The 12,435-nt window shown below is 39.1% G+C and overlaps 1 protein-coding gene across 4 annotated transcripts in view; it reads left to right on the top strand.

The window, feature by feature from the left end:
- The window catches only part of rgs12b (regulator of G protein signaling 12b), a 46,372-nt gene that overhangs the window by 204 nt on the left and 33,733 nt on the right, over window positions 1-12,435 (top strand). For 3 of the 4 annotated variants that reach the window (XR_014625504.1, XM_084390103.1, XM_084390101.1), the window contains exons 2-3: window positions 1,481-3,554; window positions 11,687-11,797. Coding sequence is in view for 3 of the 4 variants with exons in the window: in XM_084390103.1 (XP_084246229.1) it covers window positions 1,545-3,554; window positions 11,687-11,797 (2,121 nt within the window). In the remaining variant the exon portion in view is untranslated. Of the gene's footprint in view, window positions 1-83; window positions 107-1,480; window positions 3,555-11,686; window positions 11,798-12,435 lie in introns of those variants that run through there. The other variant, XM_084390102.1, reaches the window with a different exon arrangement.

Raw genomic sequence — 12,435 nt, 5'->3', positions numbered from 1 at the left:
GTATTCCTCACAGGAAAGTTTTTGGGAAGTGGCGGCTAATGTTAGCAATGTAGCCATTGGAAATTCATGAGCTTTCTGCGGATATTAAAACTTCCAGACTTTTTAGGTAAATAATACTATTATTTAACTGTATGCGTATCCATATGAGGTTGTCGTTTTATATATTTTTACAAGTTGTTGTGTCTCAATAGATGTTAACGTTACTCTTGTCAGTATCTGGCTACTGATGCCGATAATTCAATACCGTTAGATGTTACTCACTGCCCAGCTGTTCCTCGCGAAAACCAATACCGAGGCAGCTCGGCTCTCTAGAGCTATTAAATATTAAATTAATCTGGAACTTAATAAGTATTAAGATGTGTACGGTGATTAACTTTTTGTAGTTTTTCGCTCGTGTTGTTTTGGACACCTGTAGCATAAATTTTGTGGTCAGTTTGGGAGAGTCAGAGTGAGTCTCTGTCGAACAGGGTTTGGGTCGTTATGGAGACGATTGACAGCCGTGGAAACCAATGAACGATGAGAACTATCTAGATACAGCTCCATTGTCATGGATACATACGTTGACGCGTGAGCATTCCAACCAGATTCCAACAATGGGGAAAAGAAGGCGGGACCGTTAGCAAGAGTGGAGTCTACTTAGGAAAGTCTTGCGAAGTTGCGAACAATAAGGAAAAATATCGAAGATAAACACTATTAAATTTGTGAGTTTATGTATCCTATCAGTTTTTAAGCGTGTTGTTCCTGGTGCATGTTTATTATTATAAAATGCGAACTATTTTTTTTAAATATTCGATAAGGATTGTAACTTATATGTTTTTGATTTCACGTGTAGAATATTGTTAGTTCTATATTGTTATATTTTACATATATTATATTCAGTTATGTAGGTCAATGCCAAATGAGGATGAAAATTATATTTTGAAAACACGTTCCATAGAAATCTTTGTAACTTAGTTATGTTGGTTTCATATATTTATTTGATAACACACCACCTAGACATTTAATGACTGATTGAAGCCACACTAAAAATACGAAAAATCATTTAAAATAAACAATTGAAAACATGTTGATCATGGAAGATGTGAAATCATATAGGGGTGAATTCAGGTTGATCTGGACATTTTCTTTTAGTATTCTCAATATCAATGGCATATTTTTTGTATGTATTTTTTAATAGATCCAGAAAAAATAGTCTTGTCATTGACCCAGACAGCGAGGGGATGGGTAAAAATGTTATATCTGTACGAAAGCCTATTCTAGACTGACACTATAATCATGACTAAGAATTACAAAAATGTGTTACGCAATTCTCAACGTTTTAATGAATCTCTTAATATTTTAATCAACCTCAAATGCATTTTTTTTTTTTTTTTTTACATTGAACAACTGAAATCACCTGTTCACATTTTCCATATAAATTTCTCTTAATATGATGATTCATTTGTGAATTAATTAACTTTTCCCTCTCTCCTTTGTAAAGGTAAGCATGCACCACGTTAGTGCCTTAGACTGGGGCTCTGGAGTTCTGATATCTGGATGATATCATGAATCTCTCTGCATTTGTGAAGCCCTTGTCAGAAGAGGTTGAAACAGGGACTAAAAGAAGAATGTTCAGACAATCAGAGCAAGGCAGGAGGCGTGTGAATGCCCAGTCGTCTGCACGCATAAGAGGGGTGGAGGTTGCAAGGGGAAGAACAGGCTATGGCTTCACTCTCTCTGGTCAGTCTCCATGTTTGCTGAATTGCATCCTGAAGGGTAGTCCGGCTGACTATGTGGGCCTTCGCTCTGGAGATCAGATCCTGAGTGTGAACGACATCAATGTGTCCAAAGCATCTCACGAGGATGTTGTTAAGCTGATTGGTCGCTGCACAGGTGTCCTACACTTGGTCGTTGCCGAAGGCAGTCATAAAAGTGCACACCTAGATTCATGTTCAAGCGACGAAGAATTGGGGTTCCATGACCACAAGAGCCACTGGTTAAGGCCAAAGATAGACTCAAAGACACTAGGCATAAACCGCGCAGAACGCGTTGTAGCGGAAATGCAGTCTGGTGGAATCTTTAACATGATCTTTGAAAATTCTAGCCATTCATCCAGCAGCTCAGAGAAAGCAGTAGCTTGTGCCTCTACTTCCAAAACAAGGGCTCTCTCAGAGCCAGACTTTCCTTACTGTAACACTGGCACCCGACAGAGTGATCCCAGCTTGCTCACTGAAGAGGAGATGGCCAAAGTGCTCAATGATGACTCTGTGTTCATTGACATGTTTGAACAGCAAGATGAATTTCCCCTCTTGCAAACTGCAGACTCTGCGGGAATACTCAACGTTGGGATGATTGTAGGTTACCTGGGATCCATTGAATTAGCTTCTACAAGTGCTAATCTGGAAAGTGACAGCCTTCAGGCAATTCGTGGCTGTATGCGACGTCTACGTGCCGAACAAAAAGTGCACTCATTGGTCCTGCTCAAAGTCATGCATGATTGTGTACAGCTATGCAACGACCGAGGTGCTGTCCTAGCCACTTACCCTGCAGAGAAGTTAGCTTTCAGTGCAGTGAGTCCAGATGACCGCCGCTTCTTTGGCCTTGTCACCATGCAGGCCACAAACGACCACGGCATACATAGACACGGTGAGGAGGAGCAAGGGTTGCGTACGTCTTGTCACGTCTTTATTGTAGACCCGGAACTCTGTCATCATAAGATCCACCAAGGTGTTGCTCGACGCTTTGGCTTCGACTGCACTCCAGACCCAGATACCAGTGGATGCTTGGAATTCCCACCGACTTCCCAGCCCCTTCTACAGTTTGTGTCCGTGCTCTACCGCGATATGGGAGAATCTATCGAGGGTATGCGAGCTCGAGCATTCCTTGATGGAGACCTAGATGCTCAGCAGAACAACAGCACAAGCAGCAACAGTGACAGTGGCATTGGCAACTTCTTGCCGGAGGAGAAAAGCAACCGAGTCCTCTTGGTTGACTTGGGTGCAAACCCTGGTCGGCATGTTCCCACGGGACTATGGGAAAACCCTCCAGGATCTCGTAGCCAAAGTGTCCTAGGAGGTCTTCCACCACCACCGCCACCACCAATCTCGCATCGTAATGGCTACCGCCCTGACCAGTTCGTAGATCACCCTCAGCCTCATCCACATCCCCACGCGGACCCACCTCTGCTTTCTGGCAGGCATCTGAACTCCTCACGGCTGGATGTGTCAGGCCTTCCTACACGCTCCCACTATTCCGCCCATGGCAAGAAGGTGACGGGGGCATCAGGCCAACGTTGGCTGCCAGTTCACGTCCTGAGAGATTGGCGTCAAGGTCACAGCAGTGATCAGGAGTCTTATGCAGAGTCTACAGACGGATGGTCCAGTGCTAACTGTAGCACCCTGCCACCACCCATGAGTAAGATTCCAGCCGACAGATACCGTGCTGCAGGCGAGATCGCCTCACAGCCTCACCGGCTCCATGCACAGAAGGACGAGTGGGCTAAGAAGCTGTTTGGGGAGAAGAACCTACGAGAGAAACTGAACGATGGCAAAAGGACGAAAGATTCAGAGAAAAAGGTAAGAGAAACATCAAATGTCTTCAATGTAAGTTTGTGTTTCACATCTGTGAAATACTTGTTTGGGGTCACAATCAGTAAGGCTACTTAATTCCAGTGGAGTTGACCGCAAATTGAAGTGCATTCAAAATTACAACTGTAATTGATACTAAGGATTAGGAGGAATTATTAAGTAATGGTTTTAAATTTGATACCAGTGCAGTACACTGGTTAATGAGCCAGGGAATGTGTTATTCAATCCACTGTTGTTTGTGAAAAGAAAAAAAAGCTTGCAGACATAAACTTATGTGCCTGGAATGGATAGCACTTTTCCCCTCGTTCTTATTATCAGGCACGGCATGATCCTTTACTTTGCTGTTTTCAATTGTGCTAGGAATTTTATCCTTTCCAACACACACGCAAATATGAATCGCAACATTTAACTCCAACTGATATTCTCAATTGTGTTATGTTTAAAATGTGTGGTCGCTTTTATACTTTTGCATTGTCTCTCAGTAAAACTGCACAAACAATTTACTGTCAAAAAGAATTCTGTCAGATAGGTGACATGCATAGCCAGGCTGAAAATACCTCATTCCCATTTGCTGCTTCAGCTGTGGCTCCTTGCTTGGAGGGAACATGTTAAAACTGACCCTGAGATGAGAAGATTGAGATACAAAGCGGGGTACGTATCATTCTCCCAATGGAAAATTTTCAGTTCAAATGGCCGTGAGCTCCCTCTGCTCTGACTGCCACGACTGCCACTGATGGGCCTCTAGTAGCTGACAGCAGATCACTCATATTGAAGTCTTGAATCTAGATGTCAAACCACTGAAACTGATCTGAATGAGATACTTTCAGAAATAGTTTACCCGAACAGAAAAATTCTGTCATCATCATTTCATGTTGTTCCAAAAAGTTTAGTAGAATGTTGATGTACTCTTTTCCATCAAACGAAAGCAGATAAGGACCAAGGGGCAGTAAATTGCCATAAATTATTTTCCTATGATTCGTGCAAAACTGTGTTCTACAGATGAAATGAAATAATACAAAATAATTTGTTACATATATAGCGCTTTTCTAGGTACTCAAAGCGCTTTACATTTGGAAGGGGGAATCTCCTCAATGTTTTGGATCGGCATGAGAAAGAAATAGGCCTATCAGTATTCTTCTGTTGGCTATATTATGCGTGCACTACTAAGCTCTCTAAATACACACACTGTAAAAAAAGTTCTAACCTCCACAACTCAACATTTTCTAGTGACTGGTCACATCTAAATTTTTCAATTGGCCCAAGTGAAATTCTGTAAATTTATAATTTACAGATTTTCACTTGGGCCAATTGAACAATTTAGATGTGACCAGTCACTAGAAAATGTTGAGTTGTGGTGGTTAGAATTTTTTACAGTGTGTGTATTCAAAAATCAAATATGAATAATATCTTTGTTCCACTCCATTTAAACCAGGCTACATGTACAGTTGTCTTCATTATTCGTTTAAAAACGCATTTATTAGGAATTGAGTAAAGCTCAGAATCACTCCACGGGAGCCAACAATGATGTCCACAGGCCCAAAGCAACAAAACAGACTGCATTGATTGGATTTCCCTGAATAGCACTGTGGCTGTTATATGCATCATCATCTGTGCTTTGACAATAGCTTCAGGGTCTACTAAATACAGAATAAGACATGTCAGGCGTCAGTGGTCTGTGTTCATTGCTTTAAGGAATCGTTTTTCAGTTCATTCTCTGTTTGTTTTATTCAAGCTCCACTTAATGTGTGTATCAACATAATGTGGATATCAACATTTTATGTCCAAATGTATATATTGTATTTATATGGGAATGTGGTATTTTGATGCTGTAGCATTTCTTTAAGTTTTTAAGATTTCTGTAAGTTTTGCACAAATTTGAATCGCCTCTTTGCCTAAACTAATACATTTTAAATAGTGTGACATGAATATTTCAAATATTACATGTAGTCTCTGAATTAATGAGGTAATAAAAACTGCATGCATAACATGGAATCATAAAATTTGCTTATTTAAAATGTGCCTTTTCTGTTAATTACGTACATAATTGTTGTTACGACATTTGCCTTAACCTTAAAACACAACACATTGAAATATGTAATTAAAAATACTGGGAAAACACTGGAAAACTGTATTAACAACAGTACATTGGGCCTTGTTTTTTACAGACTTTACTTAGAGTGTAGGGATGTATTCACAGTGGTTCCTTTCAATATTTTAGTTTAAACTTTCTTGTCTGTTTTGTGACATCATGAAAGAGATAGACACTTGCTTGGCATCCACATGAGGTCATGAGTTGATCTCCTAGTCGCCAAGAGGTGGCACTGTTCCTCTGTCTGTGCCAATTACAGGTCAAATGTTGTTGCAGAATAATACCAGAGCCCGTCTACGGAGAGCCTGTCCACTCCCTATTAAGCCCTATTGTACCGAATTTTGGCTGTAGTACCACCAGCGTTCCACTGGGGGCGATCGCCATGAGTGCAGAATGAATGGGAGTCAATGGGGCTAGACGGCTAAATTTGTCTCTTTCACCCGATTGCCGTTGAGAAATCTCAGATCTGATTGTAGATTTTGCAAGTTCAACATGGGTTTTAGGTCGAAAGTTGAATGAACGAGTACTTATGTCCTATTGATTTCTTACAGGTTGAGTTATTGTTGCCCATAACACGCTAGCATTCTGCTAATGACGTCAGCATTCTGACGTCACTGACATTTTGAAAGACTTTTTAAAGCAAATAAGTGACTCTAAAAAATCTAACACCCAGTAATGTGTAATTTCTTTGCATCTCCTTTCGAATACAACATTCAAATTACTAGACAAAAAATTATATCATGAGAAAAGTGGATTTTGAGGGGTATACCGCCATTGACCTCCATTCATTCTGCACTCGTCCTGTGAGCGCCCTCATATGGAATCAGAGTGGAACTGCAACCAGTTCAGAAGCCGGAAGTGTAGTGAGAGTGAAACTTCTCGCCATATTAGACATTCTCTGATAATACGATGATTCTTCTCCTTCATCTATTTTGACTCCTAAATGCGTATTCATTTTCAAATGATTATTCAGTGGTTTAAAGGTATACTGATCTATAGGTTATAAAACAAAATAGCAAAGTATCGAAGTTGGCTGTTATTTTATTTTAATGTTTTTTTTTTTATTTATTTTTTTTTTATTCCATATAAAGTAAAACGATTTTCTTTTATTGCACAATCATTGTTTGGTTTCATATTATTATAAAATAGATGAAAAAATTGTTTTGACACCTTCTTGTCTATGGTTAATGTAGTGAAACAACTTAATACATCCATTAAAAATCACCATGACACCATTTGGCTAAAAGTCATTACAAAAATGGGCCCACTGTATGTACCATATATAAGAATTGTTCACTATTTTATGTTCATAGTATTTGTAAACTACCCACCTTCAATGAGTAGCCTACTGAGCATGTGCAGAACAATGCTGAGTCTGATGTATGGCGAATTCCACTTAAGTCATGTCAAGACTTGAGGAGAGCGGTACAGAAAAGTTGTCAAAGAACACACTTTCTTCTGAATCATGACCGAAAATAGACTCTAAAGGCCAGTTACATCAAGCACGATACCATAACCATACGATATATTTCTATATGTAAAAGAGTAGCAGAGTCCGCACCTCAAATATAACGATAACATTCACGATAGAGCATTTAAAGCGGCAGACGACAAAACTGCAGCGCACACTTATAATAATCAGAACATGCTGTATATCGTCCGTTATAGTTATCTTTGTTGGTGTGAACGGGCCTTAATACTTAAACGTCCCTGTGGAGTGTTGTTTCATCATAAAAGATTGAGATGGTTATGGTTTTGATTATATGAATACTGCAGTGTCTGAATTGTAATCTTACTGTGAAAGCTTTGCTTCACAGTCCTATAGAGCGGGACAGTTTTGCCATGGTTATGAAACCGATAAACAGATAGATGGTGTTTTTAGTAACATTTCTTGGTACGGTTTGTCATCCCCTCCTCATGGATGAAGTAAACAGGAAAGATAGCTCCTCAGAGCTCCTCAAAGATAGCTCCTCCCTGATAAGTCTAAAAGGTCTATGCAGCTCACTGTACGTCCCTGCTCCCCACAGGAATCCATGATGTTATCTCAACCCTGAGACTGACACAACTGCACCTTAGGAGGGGAGAGAGATTGAGAAAGAAAGAAATTACAAATAGTAACAGTTATAGAATATATAAATCAATACATTTTGATATGAAATGAACTAAAAAAGAGGGCAGAATGTGGTACTTTGAGACTTTTCAGCTTGTATACCATTCACCCTTTGGCAACCTAAAAAAAGAGCTTTAGGCTGTGTAAGCATAGTCATATGAGCCTCATGCTTTTTTCTCTTTATTAGTCTTTGAAGTATATAAATATGAAAAAAAAAAAAAAAAACTAAAACACTTTTTTTTCTCCAAGGATTCAACTCCCAAGTACTACATACATACAAAAACAAAAAAACAAAAAAAAAAACCAGCTCCTGTTAACATCTGGAACATTTAATGTTTTGTTCTAAACCCATGTTGACAGCTTTATGCTTATGCTTTTCAGCAACCGCCTGAACAATTCATTCAAGGGACATAGTATAGTCTACAATATTTCCTTTAGTTTAGTTGCTGCTCAATGGCCATGGAAACCGCTGGGGTGATGAAGAGTCGGCCACTTGTGTCTGGCTCCCCTATTCCTCTGTCCCATGACTGATGGCGTTTTTAATGATACGCAATATGGGTGTTTATGCAGGCAGCCAGAAAGGATGCAAAATGTTGGAACATTTGCTGCACTACAAGAGCAGTCTTTTTGTTTCCATTGAATGTTTGGTCGATCCTTTAGTTTTTCCTCTACTTTAAAATCGGCATGAATCTTTTCTTCCACATTGTGACGTGTATTTGAGTGAAACGGCTTCTCGACCTAGAAAAATGTACGGCAGGATTTTTTATTTCATTGGATGGTTGTGGCTTGTTATTGCTGTGATGTCATGTGAGTGACAGGTTGTCCCGCCCTCTCACCAGTAAACTCATCATCAGATAAAGGTTGCTGCAAGAGGAAAGGGAAGTTATTTTGATTAAAAATCACGAGGGCACATTAATTTGAAAAATGATTTGCACAGATAAATCATTTATAAAACGAACAGCAATGTTCCATTAAATACAAAAAACAAGAATTGCCAATTTTGTCATATAGTGACTTAAGTTCATAATTACATGCTTCACATTAACTGTCATATCCTTTATTAAAGGCCCCGTGTTTCATATGTTTCGAGTGCACTGATCATTTGTCGTCTCTTGATTCTCTAAGGTTTCCTGTTATGGTTCGTGCGTCATGTGAGCGTGTGTGTATGTGTGTGATCACGGTGTCTTTGCATGCTTGTGATCGAGAGAGATATTATGTAAATGCCTCTTCTTGTTAGCCTTAAAGGGATAGTTCACCAACAATTTAAATTCGGTCATTGTGTACTCGCAGTCATTCCATACCTGAATGGCTTTCTTTTTTCTGGGGAACACAAAAGAAAATATTTTGAGGACTTCCATTTCCCAAATTGGAAGTCAATGGTCACTGTGTTCTGCAGAAGAAAGAAAGTCAAACATGTTTGGAACAACATGGGTGAACAGTTTTGGGTGAACTGTCCCTTTAAATGTGGAAACATATATGCATATCTAGCTAAAGTATGTACTTCACTGACCCTCATGCGTATGTAGTGCACTTGTGTTGGCATATTTGTGTGTGTGTGTGCATATGTTTGTTTGCACTTAATGTGTCATAATGATGATCCTGAACACAGAGTTCTCAGTGTTTCTAGGCAACACAGCAGACCATTTGATTATGCTGCTCTTGTCATCTGCACAATCAGTCTCTAAACTTTAGCCTATGAAAATGATCCCTCTCTGTCTGCGTCTCTGTCTGACCGCCTGAGAAATAGTTTGCCCATCTTTGTACATTTGTCCTCCTGTTTCTCTGTCTGGTGTTGCTGTTGGGCTTTCTCTGAACACAAAACATAACATGGTGTCACGTCTTTGAGTATTTGCAGAAATGATTATGGTTAATGCTGATGTGTGTATGTTTTAAAATACTTTCTTTTATACCAGTTGAATGTGTTGATAATGTGTAAATACTGTTCTTATGAGGCTTTGCACCTGGTAATTACATAATAAAATGGGCAAAACTCAAGTACTTAAAGGAATAGAACACCCAAAAAAGAAAATTCTTTCATCATTTACTCACCCTCATTTTGTTCCAAACTTGAATGACTTTTGTTATGTCTCAGTATTTGTTATGACTCCCATCGTTATGTCCATACATTGGGAGTCAGTAGTCACCAAAACATTTTGAATACCAAGATTTTTCTAAATATCTTCTTTTGTGTTTCACAGAAGAAAGTAAGTCATACAGGTTTGGAATGACATGAGGGATAGTAAATTAAAATAGAATTGTACATTTTAAGATGGAGGATGCTTTTAAGGTGCAATCACATTTTCCGTTGTTTGGCACATTTTCTTTGGCGGAATTCAGTAATTTTAGTAGGAATGCAGCAATGCACGCTATCAAAAATTTTGCACAAGGGCAAAAGATTTCACCTTGAAGATTACGAGTTCAGGTTGGTCACACAAATTCGCTGCATTGACCAAAAGATAACTGCTTCAAATGTCACTATATTATTGACAAATAGATAAATGACCCTTTTTGCCCATTAAGTCTCACTGAAATAGAAATTTTGATTGCACTTTTATATTGAAAAAAAAGAAGTTTTTGGCCAACAAAGAAAACCGTAACAACCATTCACAGCACCTTAGTGGCACATGTGATGATAATTAGGCTACTCAAATGTTCTCTCAAAAGTTATAGAAATCTTAATATTTTATAGCAATACTGTGTGGTGATGCTAGTGGCACAAACATCGCATTTAAATTAAAAACCTCAGTGGGAAATCCACATAAAAATCACTTTGGTGACAAAAGAAACATTAGTATTGTGACCTTCACACGGCTGAGTTTTTGCATGCACACAAAAGCACATACTCATTTCCCTAAGGGAGTGAGTAAACACTGTGTCTGTTCATGTGACCCTGTGCTATCACCATAATGAAATCAAACAGTGCGAGTGTATTTCTGTCATGACAACTCTCTTGAGTGTTTGGCATGTAATGGATATGACAGTGTTGATATGTTATATATATATATAGGCTAATCTTTCAGGAATCATGCTAATATGCTGATTTGTTGCTCAAGAAACATTCATTATCATTGACTTTTTTGGGATTATTTGGATGACTAGAAAGTTTAAAAGAACAGCATTTATTTAAAATAAATTGTTTGTAATAATGTAACAGACTTCCTGTCACTTTTGATCAATTTAAAGGAGAACTCCAGTCAATTTTAACATTGAGCTCATTTTTTTGTAAATTTGGAGTGCTGTCAGTACAGAGAACAACGCCAAAAATCGGTGTTGCCTACACCGTGTTATCCTCGTTTTAAAATGTGCACCCTGTTGACTTAAATGGGGCAAGTTTTAAACCTGCTTTTAGCCTCTTAACATCCTTGATGTGTCATTACAAGTGCACAGGTCATGTGAGTGATTCCTTCAGAGTGAACACGGTGAATCTGACTGCAGTAGATGTGAAAGATATGAATAAAAGTGATGTTAATTCAGCCAGCGCACATACCTGTATTTACTTCCTGTTTTCGGCCGAAGTCCACAGTAGTCGATTGTTGAGTTCACGCGCATGAATATTGGATCGTATGAGTTTGACAATCGACTACTGTGGACTTCGACCGAAAACAGGAAGTAAATACAGGTATGTGCACTCCAAATGTACAAAAAAAAAAGAGCTCAATGTTAAAATTGACCGGAGTTCTCCTTTAATGCATCCTTGCTAAATAAAAGAATTTGGTTGAATCTTGCTGACCCTAAACTATATATTCTCTCTCTTGTATCTGGTGGAAATTGTCATGATGCATTGTAACAGTAAATCTTGACGTATGCATCGCAATATGTATTGTATAATATGTATTGCAACTGCATTGTAGAAATTTTGGTCAAACACAGTAAATTTTTTGAAATTGTCGTGTATGTGTTACTAATGTCTTTCTCTCACAGGGTGGAAGGTTCAAAGGCATCACTATGGGCTTTCCTCAGCGTTCCTCTGGCAGACGATCTTTCGGACGTTCCAAGCGTCTCAGCATGGCTCGCTCACTCGATGACCTTGAGGTGAGGTTCCCTAAATGCTTCTCTTTTTCTCTAGACTTTTCTCTCTCTGTCTCTCTCTCATTCTCACTTATAAAACTTCCCAGCATTCCGATCCTATCACCCGGATGGTCGGGAATGATTACATAACGAATGAGTAACCTACGCAGTACTTCAGAGACAAGAGACATGCATGCAAACTGAAACAAACACACACAATCAACCCTCTGGAGGTTAGAACTGTCGGGGCCTTATTTATGAAATGGCGGTTGTAGAACAGATTTGACACCGCAGCGAGGGGATTCCAGTGTGTTAATGGCTCTGGTCACACTTGCACACGTGAGTTTAATTATAGACCCAGCAGTCAAAGAGATAGAGTGCATCTGTGTAGTGACGGCAGATTACCATGGCAACGGAGGAGACGGTGAAACGTGAATGGTGTAATTCTCAGACCGAAGCGCTCAGGGGGAATGAAAAAACTGACAGCGCGTCACATCTCAGTCTGGCCTGATAGCCAGCATGCCAGTGGTTATGGTTTTATATATATTTTTTTGTGTGTAATTAGAGGCTTAATTTGGAACATATTGACATATTTTCTTCTATTTCAGCTTGATTTGCAGAGACAACTATAAGTAAGCCATTTGTACACTGATTTGCCTGGA

The sequence above is a fragment of the Rutilus rutilus genome (assembly GCF_951802725.1).
Source record: "Rutilus rutilus genome assembly, chromosome: 2".
NCBI lineage: Eukaryota > Metazoa > Chordata > Actinopteri > Cypriniformes > Leuciscidae > Rutilus > Rutilus rutilus.
The sequence above is the reverse complement of the archived record's forward strand: the minus strand, read 5'-3'. Positions and strand labels throughout refer to the sequence as shown.